Raw genomic sequence first — 22,939 nt, forward strand, 5'->3', positions numbered from 1 at the left:
ACCAGTACTTACCACTACTTACCAGTACTTACCACTACTTACCAGTACTTACCAGTACTTACCACTACTTACCAGTACTTACCAGTACTTACCAGTACTTACCAGTACTTACCAGTACTTACCACTACTTACCAGTACTTACCAGTACTTACCAGTACTTACCACTACTTACCAGTACTTACCAGTACTTACCAGTACTTACCACTACTTACCAGTACTTACCAGTACTTACCAGTACTTACCAGTACTTACCAGTACTTACCACTACTTACCAGTACTTACCAGTACTTACCAGTACTTACCAGTACTTACCAGTACTTACCAGTACTTACCACTACTTACCAGTACTTACCAGTACTTACCAGTACTTACCAGTACTTACCACTACTTACCACTACTTACCACTACTTACCAGTACTTACCAGTACTTACCAGTACTTACCACTACTTACCAGTACTTACCAGTACTTACCAGTACTTACCAGTACTTACCAGTACTTACCAGTACTTACCACTACTTACCAGTACTTACCAGTACTTACCACTACTTACCAGTACTTACCAGTACTTACCAGTACTTACCAGTACTTACCAGTACTTACCACTACTTACCAGTACTTACCAGTACTTACCAGTACTTACCACTACTTACCACTACTTACCAGTACTTACCAGTACTTACCAGTACTTACCACTACTTACCACTACTTACCAGTACTTACCAGTACTTACCAGTACTTACCACTACTTACCACTACTTACCACTACTTACCAGTACTTACCAGTACTTACCAGTACTTACCACTACTTACCACTACTTACCACTACTTACCACTACTTACCAGTACTTACCAGTACTTACCAGTACTTACCACTACTTACCAGTACTTACCACTACTTACCACTACTTACCACTACTTACCAGTACTTACCACTACTTACCAGTACTTACCACTACTTACCAGTACTTACCAGTATTTACCAGTACTAGCCAGAACTTACCAGTACTTACCAGTACTTACCAGTACTTACCAGTACTTACCAGTACTTACCAGTACTAGCCAGAACTTACCAGTACTTACCAGTACTAGCCAGAACTTACCAGTACTAGCCAGAACTTAACAGTACTAGCCAGTAGCTAAACCTGTACATAATTTCTCATTATAGTGCTGTATTGCTGCCTGTGTGTGTGTTTCAGGTGTTTGGAAAGATTGCCCTGGTGGATGGAACACAGATCAATCGTAACAACAACTTCCAGACCTTTCCTCAAGCTGTCCTCATGCTCTTTAGGTATATTTGTGTGTATTTGTGTGTGTGTTTACTGTATATTCCTGTTATTGTTTTTAGATAAAATCTTGTTGGTTCCTGTTGTTGAGGTGCATGTGTGTGTATATTTGTATGAGTGTGTGTGTGTATGCATGTGTGTACGTGTACACGTGTATGCGTGTGTGTGTGTGTATGCGTGTGTATTCGTGTGTGTGTGTGTGTATGCATGTGTGTGTGTGCGTGTGTGTGTACAGGTGTGCGACGGGCGAGGCGTGGCAGGAGATCATGCTGGCGTGTCTGCCAGGGAAGCTGTGTGACCCAGAGTCAGACTACAACCCTGGGGAGGAGAAGACCTGCGGAAGCGGCTTCGCCATCATCTACTTCATCAGCTTCTACATGCTCTGTGCCTTCCTGGTACCCCCCCCCCCACACACACACACACACACACACACCGGGCATGTGGTTGGCGAGCACCACTGTGTACACAGAATGCTCTTTCGTAGAAAAGAAGAGACAAAGAAAACAGAGGAGGGATAGAATGAGAGACAGGAAGAGATGGAGTGGGGGGACAACAGGCAGGATGCTGAGGTTTAAACCACCAGGCCTTATGGACACAGGGAAGCCTCCACCCACGCACAACACACGACACACACACGTTTGTGCCTATTTAACTCGTATCTAGTCTATCAAACTGTATTTTTGTAACCATTTTTTATTTTGTTAAAAAAAAATTAAGCACATACAAATCTCACAAACCTAGCTAGGATGCCCCCCCCCCCTCCCCTCCCAGACACGTGCACACACACGCACAGTCTCACACATAGATTTGAGCCTGTGTCTCTGTCTTTCAGATCATCAACCTGTTTGTTGCTGTCATCATGGACAACTTTGACTACCTGACACGGGATTGGTCTATTCTCGGGCCCCATCACCTGGATGAGTTTAAAAGGATCTGGTCAGAGTACGACCCTGAGGCCAAGTAAGTCTGGACCACACACACACACACATACAGATCAGTGTGTTTGTGCAGGTTTCAGTGTGTGTGTGTGTGTGTGTGTGTGATTCAGGGGCAGGATCAAACACCTGGACGTGGTGACTCTGCTGAGGAGAATCCAGCCTCCTCTAGGTTTCGGCAAACTCTGTCCTCACAGAGTGGCCTGTAAGGTGGGTTCACCCACATACACACACACAATAACGTTCAACTTGTGTTTATTTGTTGGCAGCTAGATAATATTTGTCATGTCAGAACACTGAGAAGAGTATGACCTCTTGATGAGTGTTTCCAGTGAGAATCTGCAGCTGTGATTCAAGCTAACATACATTAGTAACATACAGCTTCTACCCTCTGGGCACTTCACTTTTCATTTACTGCAAATGAAAACACAGGATGAATAGTCCCCATCGCCAAATAAAGTGGAGCAGTAATTCAGTCCTGGGGAATGACATGGATAACGACAAAGATAGTTAGTTTAGATGCACACACACATACATGCACGCACGCACACACGCATGAATTCACAAACAGCACAGACATTGTACATGCGTGTAACCCCCGCCGTCTCCTCCATAGAGACTGGTTGCTATGAACATGCCATTGAACAGCGATGGGACGGTCATGTTCAACGCCACGCTCTTTGCCCTCGTACGCACCGCCTTGAAGATAAAGACAGAAGGTGAGGCTGGCTAAGTTGTGTACACTGACACAACCACTGGCCCCCATTCACACCCACTCTCACCGCGGTTCTCAAAGATCAGACACGAAACAAGCAGCATTAGACATGGTGGTGTCGCTCCACTCTCGACCACAGGGCGGCGCACTTGTAACTGCAGCTGCCGCAAGCTTTAGTGTGGTGCCATCCAATACTGGGGTCCGCTAAGTGCATTTGTTTACCAGGCAACCTGGACCAGGCGAACGAGGAACTGAGAGCCGTGATCAAGAAGATCTGGAAGAGGACCAGCATGAAGTTGCTCGATCAAGTGGTGCCCCCTGCAGGCGGTCAGTGGAATGGCCCTGTGTCTCTGCGTCACTTCACGCTGTGTCGCTTTGTTTCTATCTCTCTTTACATTTTTATCTTTCTCTTTCTTCCTCTTTCCTTTCTATTTCTCGGAACTTGTACTCTGGTAGCACAGTGTACAAAGGGATAGCCAAATTTGACCACTGACACCAACAGCATGCTCATGCCGTTTGCCGCTATGCAAAGCATGTTACAGGAGTGCGGAAAATTCCAAATCGTTTCTCTGGAAAATACTGTCCGGAAAAGGATGTAAAAGCAGTCGCTTAAATGTCAAATAAAACACACCAAACACAGACAACACATCTCTGCTATTGTGTGTCTCTCTGGGTGGTGTTGAGGACCAAACTGGGACCCTAACTTCCAGTACTAACTGACAGGTTAGACTCCAGGTCATGAACAACAGATAACAACAGCCCACAGGCCACACCCTCTCTCACGGACACCCTCACACACTCATGCCTGGCTGGCTGTTCTCAGAAACTCATCTTATCTCGTCAGAGTTCCTGTCCTTTGTCTCTCGCTCTCTTTTCCATCCCCCACTTTCTCTCTCTCTGTGGCTTTCTGTCTCGCTCACATTCTCCTCGATTCTTTGTACAGTGATGTCCATTACGGACTGTCGTGTACATTCTATAGCTGAGATGTACTGAACCATGTACTGAACCCCATTATCTTTTCTATCTGCTATATTGTTTCCTCTTCCTGACACAGACTGTGTTTTCCCATCACACTGCATTGAATGCTGCTGCAAAGTGTTTGGGCGATAACAACACTAACTACTTAGTCTCAGCCTTGATTGTCCAATAGTGTTTCTCTGTCTTGTGCTACTTGTTTTGACGCGCCTACTAGCGTGCATGGACACTGCCTTGCATGCCGTAGTTTAGTTTACTAATGCCTCTCTCGCTATTTTTCTTTCTCTCCATCTCCTCTTCTGGGCTCTCAAGCTTCTCTCCTCCACAGCTTATTCTCCGTCTGCAGGGTGCCGCCCCCTTTCCCTCCCCCCTACCCCCCTTCTCGTTCTGCCTCTGGAACATTCTGACGCAGTTCTGTTTTAGGCCGGTGGTATGGAACTAGAGATTCTCTCAGTCTCTCTTTTTCTCTCTCTATCACAATTTTAAATCCTCTATATCCTTTCTTACTCTTCATCTCTCCATGCATCTGGCTCTCTGCCCTATCCGCCCTCCTCTCTGTTGTGACCCTCTCTACTTCTCTGCTGTGCTTGATTGAGTGACCTAGACCTCCACCACTCCGCTGCCCTCTGCCTGTGGTCACAGCTGCTGCTTCACTAACATCTAGACTTCTGTGTTTGTGTCTAACATGACCTCTAACCAGTACACTGCTCAATGCATTTCAGTCATGCTCTCGCTTGCTTCAAATGCTAACTGTGGCAGTGTCACTTATGTTATGCCTTTTAGCTAGGTAGGAGTAGGTAGAAGTGTGCTATGGGGTAGTGTAGGATGGTGTACAGTAGTGTAAGATGGTGTACAGTAGTGTAGGATGGTGTACAGTAGTGTAGTAGTGTTGGATGGTGTACAGTAGTGTAAGATGGTGTACAGTAGTGTAGGATGGTGTACAGTAGTGTAGTAGTGTTGGATGGTGTACAGTAGTGTAGGATGGTGTACAGTAGTGTAGTAGTGTTGGATGGTGTACAGTAGTGTAGGATGGTGTATAGTAGTATAGTAGTGTTGGATGGTGTACAGTAGTGTAGGATGGTGTACAGTAGTGTAGGATGGTGTATAGTAGTAAAGTAGTGTTGGATGGTGTACAGTAGTGTTGGATGGTGTACAGTAGTGTAGGATGGTGTACAGTAGTGTAGGATGGTGTATAGTAGTATAGTAGTTTTGGATGATGTATAGTAGTGTTGGATGGTGTATAGTAGTATAGGATGATGTATAGTAGTATAGTAGTGTTGGATGATGTATAGTAGTATAGTAGTGTTGGATGGTGTATAGTAGTATAGGATGATGTATAGTAGTATAGTAGTGTTGGATGATGTATAGTAGTATAGTAGTGTTGGATGGTGTATAGTAGTATAGGATGATGTATAGTAGTATAGTAGTGTTGGATGGTGTATAGTAGTGTAGGATGATGTATAGTAGTATAGTAGTGTTGGATGATGTATAGTAGTAGAGGATGATGTATAGTAGTATAGTAGTGTTGGATGGTGTATAGTAGTATAGGATGATGTATAGTAGTATAGTAGTGTAGGATGGTGTATAGTAATGTAGTTTGGCCCAGTCCCTTTAATAGACTTGGTGTAGTCCTTTTGGTTGGACAGGTTAAGTTTTAGTTTCAGGGGTTCTGGGTTCTAGTAGCAGGTGTTATGGGTTCTAGTATGAGATGTTATGGTTTCTAGTACCAGTTACATTTTTGAGGTTCTAGTATAATGTTCTAGGCTCAAATACCAGATATTGTGGGTTCTAGTCCCAGGAGTTCTTATCGTGATTTGCACTGGTTATGGGTTCTAGTCTTAGGAGTTCTGGTTTTCTGTTGAATGGCTCTGGGCCTGTTGACATATCCCAGCAGTTGTGTTGACGGGAGAGGTGTGTGTGCGGTCTATCCACTCAGATGACGAGGTGACTGTGGGGAAGTTCTATGCCACCTTCCTGATACAAGACTACTTCAGGAAGTTCAGGAAACGCAAGGAGCAAGGCCTAGTGGGCCGGCATTCGTGGGAAGGGCTCAACTCCACCATCGCCTTGCAGGTGAGTTGACGGATGCCGTGATCGACCAATCGAAGCCCTCAGAGGCGAGAATGATCCTATTTCTGTCCCAGTGAAACTGCAATGACTTTCAGGCGAACTGTGATCTTTAGAGCGTTCCAAACGACTCTGCGCTAGTTCACAGCAGTCTGCATATCAACACTTCCAGAGCTGCTCCCTGGCTAGTTCAACTCAGGACATGCTGCCACCTGCAGATGGGACCTGCAGAGTTTGAGTGTGTGTGTGTAAGAGTGAATGGATGTATGTGTGTGTGTGTATCCTGCCTGCTCTCAGCTGCTCTCCTGTCGTGGTTCGTTGCAGGCCGGTCTCCGCACACTGCATGACATTGGCCCAGAGATCCGCCGCGTCATATCTTGTGACCTCCAGGAGGAGGGGCTAGTTGATGTAAACGCAGAGGAGGACGAGGAGATTTATAGGGTAAAAAAACGATCAACGCCTCACTTCCTTTGTGACATCACTTCCTCTATGGAGGCCGGTGCAGAGCGCTGTAGAGAGACAGCTTGCCTGCTTGACGCCAGGCTTGGTAGTGGTTGCTAGCTGATAGTCTGCTTGCTCAAGATCAAAACAGACCATAATAGGTCATAGTTCTCTGCCAACATTTTTCCGAAACTGCTTCCACAGCTGTGTTCATCGGCTTTGTTAAGGTGTACACCACTAAAAGTTTGTTCTGCGCAACAGATGTAAATAACAACGAAATATCTAACATTCAAAACAGCAGGGCGAGATGTGAATGTATTCAACATTGACACGTGCGAATGCAGCTGTGAAAAGGCCCTTTGTTTTTCTTCCCCCAGCGAAATGGCGGTCTGTTTGGTAACCACATCAACCATGTCAATGGCGACCAGCGCGGTTCTGTCCTCCTGACCAACGTCACCCAGCGACCCCTCCAGGTCCTGCCCCCATCCATCCACGCCTCAGTGGAGCCCCACCAGCCCAGGGCCGACGGGACCTCAACCCCCCGACCCTCCAACCCCCGCTCCCCCCGCCAGCCCCCCAACCCCCTCAACTACCACCCCAACTCCGCCCACCACAGATCCTCCAACACCAACCTCAACAATGCCAACATGCCCACCCTACCCTCCCTGGCCCCTGGGAGACAGCGCTCCCTGCAGCGCCAGCGCCAACACTCCTCCTCTAACGGGGCCCTGCCCTCCTCCGGGTTGAGCCACGGTCACACTGACCGCGACCCGGCTTGGAGGTCCCACTCCACTAGGTCAGTGTCCAGACCTCCTCCCTAAAGGTCAAAGGTAGTTCTCGAATCCCAAAAAGTCCTGGTTCACCAGGTCAATCTTTAACCCTGGAGGTCACCGTATACCAGTTCAGTCCGAACCGTATACCATTTCAATGGACGATCTCCATTGATATTTTTTTTAATCTGTGTAACACACCCAAATGATACATTTGATCATTTCTCAGTTTAATGTGTTTGGATGTTTTTTGTTGTTGTTATTATCTCTTAAGAATTGTGTTTTCTTGTCTTTGTCATTGCATGCCCATCCTCCACCTCTTCTTCCTTTTCTTTCTCCTTCCCTCTTCTTCCTCTGCTCCTCATCCTCCAAATCCATTTCTTATGTGTTCTTCCTGGGCCAGGACTCGCTACTATGAGACCTACATTAGGTATGTTAGTGTGTGTACGTGTATGTGTGTGGTTGAAGGTTATCATACAGCAATAGAACTAATAAGCGATATAGATATTGCAATGGCTGAGCTATAGTTGTGGCTTGATCCCTGCATTATTGCTCTGACAACAGTTCTGATCTGTGGGTCTCTGTACTTCTAGTCAGCCCCACAGCCGTACAGTACACAGGAGTCTTCCGAAACCCACAGAGGGACCTTTGACCTTTTGACCTATAGACCTCACCCCTAAATAAAAAAAAAGGGAGATTCAAGGGATTTCTTTATAAATCCCCTCCCCTATGTAATAATATGACCTCCATTATGTTACTTTAAAAAAAAGGATTCTCTAGCGCTGTAATCATGACCTGTGCACTTGATGCTCTGCTTGACCCCCTGCTGCTTGTGGTTGCCAGTCTAGATGTCTTCCTGACCTCCAGGTGCTCTAATGCTGACCTTGTGATCCCAGGTCCGAGCCCGGGGGCGGTCTCTTCCCCACCATTGGCAGAGAGGACCCGGGGGGCGGGGACAGCGATGATGACAGGGGGTCTGGGGAGTACTTCAGTGGAGAGGAGTTCCAAGAGGATGACATCATGCTGGCCAGAGACAGGTATTGCCATGACAACGACCCAGAGGAGGCGTGTTGAATGTCATGAAGGCTTTCATACAGTTGGGGTTAGTTATGATTAGTTGTGGGCAGTATTAATAGTAGTCGTATGGTTGCCAGGCTGTCTCAGTACCCGGACCTTCAGGGAGACTTCGATCTGGAAGCTTCCACGGGTTACCATCAATCGGATTGTTTCTACGATGACGATCAGCAGCCCATCTACCAGGATGGCAGACAGTCACCTAAACGACGGTTGCTACCCTCCACACCTCAGGGTGAGGTTGCTACAGCTATTGTTGCTAGTACACTCCTGCCATTTTTACGAAACACAAAGCCACTGCGGAGCATCACAGAAGAGATTTAGTCTATTCATCCACATCTATGGACATTGTTGCTCATTCCAAATGAGCTATTAATTCCTGTTGATTCACGGACATTGCCAAAAATTCCCATGGAATTGAGATGTCTTGAATGGTGCAGCTCCATTCATGGGATTGTCTGTGTCTCCAGGTTCCCACAGGCCCACCTTCACGTTCGAGTGTCTACGCAGACAGAGCAGTCAGGAGGAGATGCCCCTGTCCCCATCTGGCCGCCACCGCACAGCCCTGCCCCTGCACCTCATGCAGCAGCAGGTGGGCACACACACACACACACACTATAGATATATATAGATATATAAACACATACTGTACACTACACAGACATATAGATATATTACACACATGTACACTACACAGAGACATACACACATACAGTACACACACTCATATGCACATACGTGCATACATACTGTACATGCACATGCACACAGACAGGATCACATAGACAGGATCCCACAGACACAGATGGAGTCTGTCACACAGACAATCTCTCTCTTTTTGTTCTCTTCACTTGACCACTTGGTTGCCTAGGTGATGGCGGTGGCAGGGCTGGACGCCAGTAGGATCCAGCATCTGTCTCCAACGCGCTCACTGCGCTCCTGGGCCACACCCCCGGCCTCACCCGTCAGCCGAGACCGATCTACCAGCTACACCCCCCTCATCCAGGTGTGTGTGTGTGCTTAACCTGTTTTGAATGTACAAATACGTGCGAGTGTGAGCGAGAAACTGTATGTTTGCATTTCTGTGTGTCTGTGGGTATGTCTTTCCTGTTTTGAGCTTTGGTGTGCGTGTGTGGGTTTCCAGTGTATGCGTGTGTGCCTGTGTGGTCAGCGGTCTAATGTGCGTGTCTCCTCCAGGTGGACTGGCGGGGGCAGGACAGTGTGAGCAGCCCTCCTGGGACGGCCCGCAGGAGCTCTTGGTACAGCGACGCACCCGAGGTGCCCCTGCGGCGTGCCTACTCCCCCTCCCTGCTGCAGATCCCCCCAGAGTACCGCCAGCAGCACCAGCAGAAAAGGGGCAGTGCCAACAGCCTGGTGGAGGCCGTGAGTCTGCTCGAGTTCCACATCTCAGTGAGGGGCCCAGGGAAGCCAGTTTGTAAGCAGGAGGCCAGCTTGGTCAGATCATCCAGAGTAAGGCCGTTGTGAGTCCAGGGTAAGGCCAGGGTGAGGCCAGAGTAAGGCCAGGGTGAGGCCCTTGTGAGGCCAGGGTGAGGCCAGGATGAGGCCAGAGTAAGTGCAGAGTAAGGCCAGGGTGAGGCCAGGATGAGGCCAGAGTAAGTGCACAGTAAGGCCAGGGTGAGGCCCTTGTGAGGCCAGGGTGAGGCCAGGATGAGGCCAGAGTAAGTGCACAGTAAGGCCAGGGTGAGGCCAGCCTACTGACTGGTAGGACCCTAACAGTGCTGTGTGTTTCCTGCCAGGTGCTGATCTCAGAGGGCCTGGGAAAATACGCCAAAGACCCCAAGTTTGTGGCGGCGACAAAGCATGAGATTGCGGACGCCTGCGAGCTGACCATCGATGAGATGGAGAGCGCCGCAAGCAACCTGTTGAACGGCAGTCTGGGTAACAGAGCGGGGTCGGAGGTCACAGACTCGTTGGCGGCCGTAAGGGTCCGTGGTCTCCATGACTACAGTGATGAGGAGGGGGACTCGGGGGGGAAGGGAGAGGAGGACCTGACTGACGAGATGATATGCATCACCACCCTATAGCAGTGACTCTCACACACACAGCACACACACACTCACACAGGTGATCAAAAGTGCCTTGCATTTTTTCTTCCCGTGAGTGAAGAATTGCAACACGGCCAGCTTGAGGGCAGTTGAGTGATAGAGCAAAGGAAGCGATAGAGAAACTGAAGGAGGAAGTGACACCGGAAAGCTCCGCCCACAGGGGACTCTGGTTTGTCACACTTGGACAGGTGCTTCTGGAGAATTCCTGCGCTGGGCTGTATCTTTGGCGTCGATCCTCTCAGTGGTTCCAGAGGGAAATCACATATCAGTGAAACAACGATGTCTCTGACCCCTCCTCAGACATATCCCCTGAGCAGCCCAGTCCCCCCCCTCCGTCCCATCCTCCCCCTACAGCCTCCTTCTGCCCCCTCCCCCCTTCCATCTCTGAATCCTGACCCTCCACCCTCCCTCCCCACTGCTCCCTGCCCTTGCCCCTGCCTCCTGTCTGCCTTACCCTGCCAGTCTGTTAAATCAGGTGGACACTGACAAGCTGTTGTGTTCAAACCACAACGTGAAACTGTGAATCAAAACCTCGGAAGTCAACTCTGTCCAGACTCAAGTCTACTGAACGGAGACACAGGCACACATGGAACATACACTGTCTCTCTCTACAGGGAATAACACACACACTGTCAGGTTGCTTTTGATGAAAATCTCCTCATGATGTAGATATATTTAGAAGAATTTCCGATTTTATTCGAAAGAGATTACCTATATTTTGTAATTTATTTATTTATAGGACCTTTTACCCCAGTGGTGTGGGTTAGATCATTTATTTATATTGAACGACAATGATATTCTACTTTTGTTATGTTCTGCCTTCCCCTGTCACAGTAGATTGCATATTTAAGTGGCAAATGTGTGAGAACCAGAGTAGTTCTTCTGATCATAGATCAGATCCCAGTCATTCTGGTTTCTAGAATGCACAAGAGCTGCTTTTCTACTTGGTGTAATGCCATCTCTACTGCATACAGGGAAACTCCTTAGAACAGGACAAGCTCGTTTGCACATTGTCTTGGTCACCGATACAAATGATTGACAATAGACCAACATAGCACAGCACACTGCCAACACACAACCTGCAGGTTTTATACAAACATTATTGATCTTGTGGACCACTGAAGGAGATTCTAACTGTGATTCTAATTGTGTGTTGTAAACTGAACACTAAATAATGTCGTGGCAACCACATTGTCCACTATCAATGTGCAATGAAAGGGCTTCTTCAACATCAGACCAAAAGGTACTTTTATGCTTTTTCACATACGGGTGTGTCTAAAAGTGCTGTGTAGGTTCATATGCATTTTCTAACCTGCTGTGTAAACTTGAGAGATACAACACGTCAAATAACTATAGAAGGGCACTTGATTTGGCTTTCCTCGCATGCAGAGTTCCTCGCATGCATAGTATCTGCTTTTGGGGCTTTCTGTTTCAGTCCATTTGGTTGAGGCAAATCAAGCACACTAAATGTCTAGGTTAGAGTTTGTTGTCTAACACCTGACTACTTGACCAATGAAAACACAGTTCACACCTCTCCTGCAGGCTCCCCTCAACTAACATCAGGGGTTCTAGAACAGACTTGTAGGACCTAGATTACACCCTTATCATAGACTAAACTGCATTTAGGGCCAGTTTCTCAGACATATTCAACCTGACTAAAATGACCTTTCAGAGAGAAATCTCCATGGACATGATTCAAGGCCCTAGAGCAGGCCTAGTGTCTGTGAAAGTGGTATTGATGCTGTTGTCAGTCTAGGATGTGTGCTTATCTGTTTCCAGGAAATGAAAGCACACATATTTCGTCAGAAAGACAAATGGAGAGATAAAGATCCTTCTAATGATAGTGAAACACCTTGGTTCAGAGTTGAGCTGAATAATAGAGACTTAAAGCAAGTACGTGCAATTATTGATATATTATTATTATTGACGTTTTACCGATGTTTGGATATTGCTGACACTATGTAAATCTGTACAGTTTCTGAATTAATGTGTACAGTGATTTACTGTACTTGAAGACCTGCTCTTTAAACTGCCCATGTTTTCACAGATTACTAAAGACTGATACCAACTTTGTAGCAGATATAGTACCTCTTAGATTTTGTACCAAAAGATTATTACCAGTTTTTTTGTACATTTTTGCTTTTAATCTCTTGAATATTTGTCTGGAAATACCATGAACTGCTGAAAATAATTTTGTAATGACCATTACTGAATAAACTCTTCCGCTGAGGGTTCAGTCCTAGCATGCAGTCGGGCGGAGCCACTTGATATATTAATGACATATCAGGGACATTTATACTTGACACACATTGAAACACCCAAACTCAATCAGTTTATTGCCTCTCTCCGTGACACTGAACACTACAGAAACAGCATTGTCTGTTCTCCTGGACAAATATCAAACATTTGCAAAAACGTAAACATTACATTGATTTTAGGAAAGGCTAGTTTATGAGAGATGTAAATTATTTATTTAAGATTACATTTAGAATAGGATTAAGATATTGAGACAAATCTAGGACTGAGAATACAAGACTATATATTTCTTCATTAAAATCCACAATGAGGAATGGTGGAATTGTTAAAATATTGCTAGAGTGGGGTAGCACCACTACCTCACTGCCATAACTACTAACAGTCCAGGCCAATACAGTGTATATATAGGTTATTATAAGATCAGTTAAAAAGCTTCATACAATTCCAAACTACATATTCCGGCTTTGTGCTTACATAACGTGTAAACTGACATGACACAGGTCAAAATACTTCAAATGCTGTACTTGTGCTTGGCTAAATCACTGGCAAGGCTGGTCAGTTAGTGATAAAAGCTTACTTTCATCCTGATAAAATCAAATAAATCTTAGATACACTGATAACTGAATCTGAGATTGAACACAAAACATAATTCTTCATTTCATTGTAAACATGAAGGTAGAAAAAATATAGGTTTGATCTTTGCCTTGAGCAACACTGAGGGCATGGGACCATTTTTCTAGGCATAAATAATTAAGATCACATATTCAACAAGATCTAGAATATTGTACATCTACATTAGTACATGATCATCATTGAGACTACTGGTTCTCCTGGCTCAGGTGTGTGTTAGTGTGTGTGGTTGTCCCATTTCTGTGCCTCCAGTTGTGTGTGTGTCCTACCGCTGTGTTTCCAGAGTCGGGGGATGGTACACTGGCACGCCCATGTCGCTCAGCGCCGGGCGCCCTCTGATGATGTCAGCCGCCTTCTCCGCTATCATGATGGTGGGCGAGTTCAGGTTGCCGCTGACGATGCTGGGCATGATGGAGGCGTCGACCACGCGGAGGCCCTCCAGGCCGAGCACGCGTGTCTGGGGGTCCACCACTGCCGTGGGGTCGGAGGGAGAGCCCATCTTGCAGGTGCAGGAGGGGTGGTAGGCGCTGTCGGCCTTGCGGCGGACAAAGGCGTCTATCTCCGCATCCGACTGGATCTGGGGGCCCGGCTGGACCTCAGCGCCGCGGAACGGATCAAAAGCCTTCTGGGCAAAGATCTCCCTGGACAGTTTGACGCTCTCCCTGAACTCCCACACATCCATCTCTGGAGGAGGGAGAGTGGTGGAGATCAAGACAGAGACCTCTCCTGCAGGCTCCCCTCAACTAACATCAGGGGTTCTAGAACAGACTTGTAGGACCTAGATTACACCCTTATCATAGACTAAACTGCATTTAGGGCCAGTTTCTCAGACATATTCAACCTGACTAAAATGACCTTTCAGAGGGAAATCTCTGTGGACATGATTCAAGGCCCTAGAGCAGGCCTAGTGTCTGTAAAAGTGGTATTGATGCTGTTGTCAGTCTAGGATGTGTGCTTATCTGTTTCCAAGAAATGAAAGCACACATCATATTTTGTCTTTCTAGATGAGATAAAGATCCTTCTAATGATACTGAAACCCACACAAATACCTTGGTTCAGAGTTGAGCTGTATATATAAAAAACGTATATAGTATTCATCAGCATTTCTCCTGTCACCTGGTCTAAAGTAGGAGCCCTACCAGTAGAGAGGTAGTTGGGCTGGAGAAGAGGGTGGTCTAGAGGGTTGGCACTCTTCAATTTCATCCACCCAATACTTGTGCTTCTCACTGGTCCAACGTGAACCTGCAAAACAGCAACATGGCCTCTGATTGGTCAGAAGATGAGTGGTGCACTTGGACATTATGTTCAGTCAGAGATATGTAGTGAATAAGACATCTCTGTCACAAACACCTGTGTCTGTTTTCTCTGAGAAAGAGAGCACAGATTCTTTCCCACCAGGTGCTTCAGAATTAGCGTCATGCCCAAGCACACTCCACTACAGGTTTACTTTACTGGGAAATTCTGTAGAATACTTATGTTCATAGAAGCTGGCATTATCTCCCAGTCACGCCATTGTATTCCACTGAAATACTGTGCAGGTGTTGTGCGAATTAGATAACAATAACTAGGGCATGAACTTCTTCTGAGGAACTGGTTGATTGCTTCCTGAGTATGTGATTGGTAAAAGCTACGTCTCTAACCCAGACATCTGTTTTGTGGGAACGTACTTGAGTACCTGAGGAACCAGATAAACGTTGTCAAACTCACACATGCGCAAGCTAATAAACATACCAATCAAAGCTACAAAAAGGCAAAATAACATGGAACATGCATTAAAGATGCTGTAAAGCAAATTCCATGATTTGCTTCTCAGTAAATTATATAAGTATGAAATGAGTTGCTGAAAGCATGTGCAAAGCATGTGTAAAGCTCTAAAAACTTAGTTCGACAGTTTCTCAACCGTTTTCAGCTCAGGTTTTGTATAGATGGGGCAAAACCCACCTATCTACATCAGATCACAGACGGTTGCATTCTGTTACTCAGCTGGTACGATGCAAAGACAAAGTAATTAACACATCAAACACTCAGAGACTGCAGGTAGGTCTGTTCTGATATCTGCAATTGATTTAGCTAGTGTTGCTGTTGTTGCTAAATTCAATAAATTCGAGGGGGCGGAGCTTCAGCTCCTTCAGGCGACACGCCCCCCCAGTATCAGGCAGAGAAGACACACTTGTCGGTGATTTTTTCGAATTTGGATGGGTAGTTAACAACACATTCTTCTGTGGTGTGATGAACTTAAAACGAATTTTCAATTCCACTTTACAGCATCTTTAAGGTACATAGATAGAGGCCTACCTGGTAGGCCTCTATCTTGGAGGCCACCCTGCCATGGTCGATGACCTGCGACGGAAGGAAGTGGAACTGTATGTCTGGGTGGGCCACACCCCCTCGGCTCCGGATGAACCCCCCACTCTCCAGGTGGGCCGTGGCCCCGTAACCTGGGGGCAGTCACCATGGTTACACAAACAAGCAAGTTCCAAATCAGGAAGCAAAGGAACACCACTTAAATGACTGTAACATAAACAACTGAATCACTCGAATTCTATAAATACAACTTTGAAAGTGCCTTTGAGGTTTCAGTTTGGGGGTGTCTTTAGGCTCACTGCATTAAGTAAACTAAATCAAACCCTACGTATTTGAAAGGGACATGCCATTAGCCGAGATAGAGGGGTTCACCAGTGAATTTTAGGAGCCACTCCAGTCCTATCTGCACCATGTGGAAGGGTTTCTGGGCCTTGTAGAGTGTGATGGGTTGGGTACACTCCTGTTGCACATACAGCTCCAGGTGGTCCTGCAGGTTACTACCAACCCCTGGACACACACACACACACACCATGTCAAAATGGATCTGTAGCTTAATCATTGTTGGTGTACTATAATTGTGTGTGTGTGTGTGTGTGCTGAGATAATGACTTTCCTGTGGAGTCGGTTACCTGGTAAGTGCTGGACCACAGGAATGTCCAGTTGCCTGAGGTGGTCTGCATCGCCCACCCCTGACAGCATCAGCAGCTGCGGGGAGTTGATGGCCCCCCCACTGAGAATCACCTCTTTATCAGCATACAGCTGACAAACAGGTAGGGTGTTTGGGGGGGGGATATAAGGCTGACATTAGCTATAAGTTAAATAAATGAATAAATAAGTCAGAAGTGAAGCGTGTGTCAGTGCAATTCTCCGACATGCACTCTAACAATCACTGCTGATAGAGGCCTAAAATTTTGTACAGCCTGATTTCTGATACCACCGTGGCGGCAGAAATGTATCCATAGAGGAAACACTGCACTATATATTATCATTACAGGTTAAGAATACCAATGGAGGCTGCGTTGGAAATCGTAAATCAAACTTTTGTCAGCATTTTGAGTGGAAATTTCATTTGCATTTGTACAGGTGTATTCGTGCACGTTGGGCTGGCCCTCGCAGCGGAACGACAGTTTACTGGCCGCTCTGTCCATTCGCGCACCTCACAGTTGCGTATTGATCAGACAAGAAGACACGCTTATCAACTCGACAACTATTTATCAAAACAGAACAAGGGTTCGGCTGTAGCCTACTTGAAACATACTATTGAGAACATATTCGCTGACATGCATTGCACGCGTGATGAACACAGATTTTCTTTTTTCTTTTCTTCATCGCTGACTTTTTTTGGTCTTTGGCGCTAGGGATTTGTCATTGGCGCTCGGGAAAAAGGCTTTGGCGCGCGCCAAAATTTTTATCTATGCAGGAAAAACCCTAGCGTGGCTCTGGGCAGATCCAATAGTTTTAAACTTCAACAGAGTACCCGCCTACAAGGAAGTCAACGCTTATCAATGGAGCGAGGCCAGACTCTCTGTACAAATGAAATGTACGAGAGTCTGGTTACATTTAGTCATTTTGCAGACGCTCTTATCCAGAGCGGCTAGAAAAACCTTGCGTCCATCCATCTATTTATCTATAAATCTATCTAATCTACCTCCACAACAAGCCTCTGGTCCTCCTACCTTCTTCTTCTGTCCATTCTGGAGGTACTCCACTCCCACAGCCCGGTTCCCTTCAAACAGAACCCTGGTGATCATGCAGCGCACCTCAGCCTGCAGGTTGGGTCGGCTCAGCACTGGCCGCAGGTACGCACTGGCAGTGCTCCACCTCTTTCCTGTTAGGGGCACAAACTCGGGTCCATCTATCTGGCCTTTTTGTCACACACATCCCTCTGTCCAGTCTTTATGCATGACAATATCCATTTATTCATCCATCCCTCTTTTTATCTATCCATCCATCTATCCATCCTAATGTACCTTTATGTATCATCATGTCCATCCATCTACCCACCTATCCATTCATCCATCCATTGGTACCTTTATATATAGTCATGTCCATCCACCCCAGACCCTCCTGCTGGTACCCGTTCATGTCATCAGTAAAGGGGTACCCCGCCTGCTGCCCAGCCTCGATGAAGGCCTGATGTAACGGGTGGTTGGTCTTCCCCCGGGAAACATGCAGCGGCCCGCTGCCCCCACGGTAGCGGTTTTCCCCCAGCTCATGGAACTGAGCCTTGCGGAAGTAGGGCAGGCAGTGTTGGTAGTCCCAACCCTCCGCACCCTCGCTCTGCCAGCGGTCGTAGTCCAGGGCATGGCCCCGGATGTACACCATGGCGTTGAGGGTGGAGGACCCGCCCCAGACACGGCCCCGGGGCCAGTACAGCACCCGCTGGTCCATGTGCTCCTGGGCCAGCGTGTGGTAGTACCAGTTGTACTTTTCATCACACAGGTTGTAGGTCAGCGCTGCCGGCATGTGGATTTTCCAGGACACTCGTTTGCTGCCGAGAAACATATCCTTCGGCCCTGCCTCCAGAAGCACCACCGACTCCTGGGAGTCTTCCGAGAGCCGATTGGCCAGGACGCAGCCCGCTGACCCAGCCCCCACGATGATGTAGCTGCACGACGGGGTTGGGGAGCTCTGATTGGCTGCGGTAGTGCTCCTGTGTCGTAGGGAGGAGGAGGAAGAGGGGGCAAGCCTCCAGGTTGAGGCAACAGAAGGCCCAGGGAACCAGGAGGACAAACACCTTCTCACCCCCATGCCGACTCTGACTCGCACAGCCATAGAAAGCATCCTGACTCCTGGTAGTGTTGTCCTAAAAAAATACAGTCCTCTCCCAACATCAAAGGAGCACCTGCAAAATTACTGCACACCTGCAAGCACATAAACACACACAAGGTTACATTGTTCACAAAGAAAATATGAACACCAACATGATCATAAACAGTATGTTTATTGACAGGCTGTACTACTATGTGGGGCAGACACAATATGAATAATGAAACGTTATCTTTATTAAGTACCCTTGCTATCCAGTAGGGGACATTAAAAATGACCATAAAAGACCTTCCAACAAAAACAGTGAACATGTTATGAATCAGTTACTAAACAATATTAATGTATTTTCACAGACAGAAGGCCAAAATGATAATCAGAAGGCCTAGCCCCCGGTCTGTGTATGTTGTCATAATGTAATAATTTATTTAAGCCAGAAGTATTATTGCTCAATGAACTACAGACCACGCAACCTCCCTACAGTAGACAAGAGGTGGGGCATGAGGGGGCGTCACATCAGTTTTGCTAAGTTTTGCAAATATAATAGAAGGGAAATCTTAACAACAACGGGGAAAAGAAGCCATACACTAAAACGACGAGTTGTTTCTACAGATATATATTACATAGATCACATAATAGCACGGAAGTCAATAAGCAAACGTTCGGGCTGAAGTGCATATGTCATAGATGGCCTCTGAAAAAGAAAACGCTTCACACATATGATAAAGTTAACGAAATAAGAAGACACACGTTTCCGATTATAGGACTAGCTGACACTCTGTAGACACAACTTATTTTTTCAAGGACTGTTTTCACATTTAAATAAGTTAAATAAACAGCTGACAAAAGCTTCACTTACCGCTCACCAGTTTTATAACAGTTTTACGGAAAGAACCGCTGATAGGAGGGTTGCCGAGTAGGGGGCGGGGTTTACGGTTGGCCGTGTACAAAACAGCGGTCAACAATTTCTGCTCTGTAGTGGATACCCTGAGAGAACAATCGGGACTGTTCAGCTTTATTTATTTTTGGCCATTAATCGTAATTTTGTCAAGCGTGTTAGAATCATGTGGAGTTTGTGCATGTTGCTGCTTTTAAATGTGGTGGCCTCTCATTGGACTCCCCCTGAAGTTGTAAGTTATATTCCTAATGTATTACATGTTGACATAATTTGAAGACCAAGTGTTTCATGTCATAATAACGACTTTATTTTCTTTAGACAGTTAAATGTAATGAGCACAAGGGTATGTGATCTGATCCTGTCCTTCTCAAAATCCATTAGATGTGTGAGCCTACTTGTATGGAATTCTGGAATTTATTCTGATCTCCTAGGTGCTTACGTTTAAAACAAATCTTTGTGTCTTTGTTCTAGGGCCAACAGAGGGTTTTTTTAAAGATGAAATCAATCCGTCTATAATAAATGCCCTGATCGTTGTCCCTGTGATGCTCAGAGGACATAGCTGCTGGACACTCAATATCAGTTGGGCCATCAGTATAGACAGTAAGTCCTGTTCGTTCAGAATTCCCTCAATATCATATTAGACTATATAGAGTTACTAACATGTTAGAATCAATAGAATCGGGCCCTACATATGATATCTAGGCCTAATAGTTCTGTGGTTGAGCATTTGACTGTAGATCAAAAGGTAGCAGGTTCAAGTCCCCCTTTGTAAGTAGCTTAGGATAATATATCTGTGTAAGGAATTGTATTATTATCATTTGAAGATATCTACAATTGTCTTGCTAAATAGCAAATGGTCTTCATCCTGTGTTTCAGATAGCATCCAATATCTCACAGGGACTCATTTGACGATAGAATTTGGATCTATGTACAAATTCGATTGTCGCTATCACCCACGTTTGCACACCGTGGGCCTCAGGAATGACACGCAGGTGCGTTTACATCTGGCATGCAGAGGACGTGGGCTTAGTACTGCCAGATCCTTTTCTGCTTGTATTTCTTCTAATGATGCATTAGTGTAAAGGCATATAAGGGAGTCATTGATGTTTCTGCAGTCCACACCACACCACATAACATAGCATACATCCATCTTTCCCCAAGCAAGCGTGGTTCCATCACCTGCTGACTGACTGCAATTTGAAGTTAGGCAACGCAATTGACGTTACAGCCTACAATCTTCCCATCCCACCACATACGAATAGAAGAATGGATTATAAAAACTATGTAGAATCCCAAATCCCTGGTGAGTTTTCAAATCTTTGAGTTTTTCTTCAAAGTGGGACAATACAAACACTAAACTAATATCACATGATGTTTCAGAGTTTCTAGCTGACCTTGTCTAAATGTGTCATACTGTTTCAAACACAACAGAAGCTAGCGTAGTTCTCAGGTTGTAGTTCTCATGTCTTATTACCAGACTTCCCTCTCTCTCTCCCATGCAGATCACTTGCCAGATGAGCAGCAGAGCCGCTTCGTAACGCCAGGTCAGACTTACCTGTATAACCAAAGTGAAGAAACTATGTTAAAAGCACAAATATCTTTGGGGTAGCGGTAGAGATTTGTCTTCTCTTGCATCAAGCATTTATTTTCAAACCTATTGCACATGTGTATGAGAAGACACTTCTGTGCAGGTGAGGAGAGCCTTTCCACCCCAGTTGTGAGTGTGATGCCCTCTTCAGGTGAGAAGATGAACCAACAGTGGATCCAACATGAACAGATCCTTCTGATATGAATCACATCTATTCACTGATGTTAGCCAGTAATATTTTGAATACACACTCTCTGACACTTTGCTGTCCATGAATATTATCCGTGTGTGGTATAAGACAAGGTTAGGGTTAGCTGTATAGCTCATGTGCTCCAGTTTGGGCATCGGTGGTGATTACAAGGTGAGTTTACTCTGTTTGTAGAGACAGCTGAGCTGGAGAGTTTGTCTGCAGGCTCCCTGCTGGTTATTCTGGGCTCTGGGGCTGGCCTGCTAGCTCTGGTCTGCTTCATCCTCTGTAAGTCCCTATGCCCCACCCCCCATTGTTTTATTAAATCATGTATATTGTTTCATGTATATATATAATTAGTTTAAATAATCAATTCATTAAGCAGACAAAAAAACATCGAAGACTAACCCCATCTTTCTTCTCTGTCATTGGTCCTTCTCAGATAAAGTTTACAGAAAAACATCCCGCTATAGTTCCTTGCCACTGCCTTATACTCCCCAAGCACCCGTCTCTGTCCTGGTGATCTACCCTCCTGAGAACTCTGTGTTCCAGAACGCAGTGGTGTCTCTGGCAGAGTTCCTGCTGGGTAGTGGCTGCAGAGTGGACATCGACCTCTGGCAGCGTGGCCTGCTAGCAGAGATGGGCCCAATGCGCTGGCTGGCTCAGCAGGCCAACAAGGCGGACAGAGTGCTGGTTGTCTGTCCGCCGTATAACCATAACCCAGCCCCCTGTGCACCCCCTTCCAGGCTGGGACACTTGGCCAATGTCCCAACTGCAGCAGCCTATGACTTGTTTCCCCTGGTGCTGAATATGCTGGCCAGCCAGGCGCTATGCCCAGGCCAGATAGACAAGTTCTGGGTGCTGCACCTAGGCAAAGCCCCGGAGAGCAGTGACGTTCCTGTGGAGCTGAGGGGCTGCAGAAAGTTCTGTCTGATGAAGGATGTGGAAAAGCTGTGCAGGCAGCTCCACAGGCAGCAAGGCTCTATGGGGAGGTTCACCACAGGCCTGGGAAGGCCTGGGGCTGATATGGCACACCGTAAAAACAAGCTGAGCGATGCTGTGAGATATTTAGGGACTCAACCAGACTTCTCCCAGTCGCAGTTAGGCGTCTCAGTAGAGCTGAATTGTATGAAGGAAAATATATAAACTTTGAGCACGTTATGGCTTACACTTGATACAGCCCATGCTGTATTTTAATACTTTTGTTTCATGTTTTAGTGAGGGTTATAGACTGCATGGACTTGCAGTGGTAGACAGTCATATACATAGACAATGTCTCAGTATTTAAGAATTGGCATGCAAGTGGACAAACCTTTTTCTATAAGAAGCAATTTGACTCAATTTGACAATGTCTTGACAAACCCATACACATGGATGTGTCGTAGGCCGAAAACTGGATGTAAGACACCTCAGGTTAAGCTGGGTGGAAAACACCACGATATAGGGTTGTCTTGACATTTTGCCTCTCAGTAGGATACTGAGAGAACATCACATATTTACTAAACGCTCACAAGAGATAACGAGAGGCACCCACGAGAGCTCAGATCTTGTACGAAGAACAGAGGGCAGGGCAAACTGACATTTTAGGGGTTTAGAAGATAATCACACCATGGCAGGCTAAACTGCCATTTAGATCAGAGGCGTTCTGTGCACTATAAATGCTGTCTGTATTCAATTGTTAAGTAGGCTCTCTATCTTGTGCTCGGAGAGACCTAACGTATGTTGCCTTTCTGACTTGATCAATAAAAGCTTGCCGTTGCATCTGAAAACTTGGACAGACTCCCTGCGTTCATCCTTTTGCACCTGTTCGGCTAAAAAGCTAGCCACCACAGATGATTAAAGGAAAGGGCAAGTGGCCACTTACTCGTACTTGCGTAAATAAGGATGTGAAGTCCTCTGTGACATTGCTTTTAAAAAGTGCTATACAAATACATTTGATTTAAAGTAAATAAACCTCTATAATCAGATACTTTACATTTGAT

At 46.1% G+C, this 22,939-nt stretch overlaps 3 protein-coding genes across 4 annotated transcripts in view; 2 read left to right on the top strand and 1 right to left on the bottom strand.

Moving 5' to 3' along the window:
• LOC134018405 (voltage-dependent L-type calcium channel subunit alpha-1D-like) overlaps positions 1–12,579 on the top strand; it is a 49,582-nt gene extending 37,003 nt beyond the window's left edge. Inside the window, 16 exon segments of the mRNA XM_062458325.1 lie at positions 1,199–1,290; positions 1,521–1,680; positions 2,118–2,245; positions 2,334–2,430; positions 2,837–2,939; positions 3,161–3,262; positions 5,847–5,983; positions 6,302–6,418; positions 6,796–7,214; positions 7,592–7,618; positions 8,085–8,225; positions 8,343–8,497; positions 8,733–8,854; positions 9,134–9,268; positions 9,460–9,645; positions 10,020–12,579. Coding sequence (XP_062314309.1) covers positions 1,199–1,290; positions 1,521–1,680; positions 2,118–2,245; positions 2,334–2,430; positions 2,837–2,939; positions 3,161–3,262; positions 5,847–5,983; positions 6,302–6,418; positions 6,796–7,214; positions 7,592–7,618; positions 8,085–8,225; positions 8,343–8,497; positions 8,733–8,854; positions 9,134–9,268; positions 9,460–9,645; positions 10,020–10,307 — 2,409 coding nt within the window. The 3' untranslated portion in view covers positions 10,308–12,579.
• A 58-nt stretch (positions 12,580–12,637) lies between these two features.
• On the bottom strand, positions 12,638–18,377 carry chdh (choline dehydrogenase). The gene is made up of 7 exons (XM_062458323.1): positions 17,549–18,377; positions 17,195–17,346; positions 16,148–16,277; positions 15,891–16,025; positions 15,510–15,652; positions 14,354–14,456; positions 12,638–13,898 (listed from the first exon to the last, which is right to left on the bottom strand). Exons 1-7 carry the CDS (start codon positions 18,300–18,302, stop codon positions 13,480–13,482), a joined length of 1,836 nt encoding a protein of 611 aa, XP_062314307.1. The 5' UTR covers positions 18,303–18,377; the 3' UTR covers positions 12,638–13,479.
• Positions 18,378–19,231: 854 nt separating this feature from the next.
• On the top strand, positions 19,232–22,706 carry LOC134018206 (interleukin-17 receptor B). 2 transcript variants are annotated; one of them, XM_062458087.1, is made up of 8 exons: positions 19,232–19,414; positions 19,654–19,782; positions 20,059–20,174; positions 20,344–20,485; positions 20,685–20,726; positions 20,874–20,921; positions 21,153–21,245; positions 21,400–22,706. In XM_062458087.1, the coding sequence occupies exons 2-8, from the start codon at positions 19,725–19,727 to the stop codon at positions 22,101–22,103; spliced, it is 1,203 nt and encodes a 400-aa protein (XP_062314071.1). In that variant the 5' UTR covers positions 19,232–19,414; positions 19,654–19,724; the 3' UTR covers positions 22,104–22,706. The 2 variants fall into 2 exon arrangements, with proteins under 2 accessions (XP_062314071.1, XP_062314072.1); XM_062458088.1 differs by having other exon boundaries at positions 20,348–20,485.
• The last annotated feature ends 233 nt before the right edge of the window (positions 22,707–22,939 follow it).

The sequence above is a fragment of the Osmerus eperlanus genome, chromosome 4 (genome assembly GCF_963692335.1).
Source record: "Osmerus eperlanus chromosome 4, fOsmEpe2.1, whole genome shotgun sequence".
NCBI lineage: Eukaryota > Metazoa > Chordata > Actinopteri > Osmeriformes > Osmeridae > Osmerus > Osmerus eperlanus.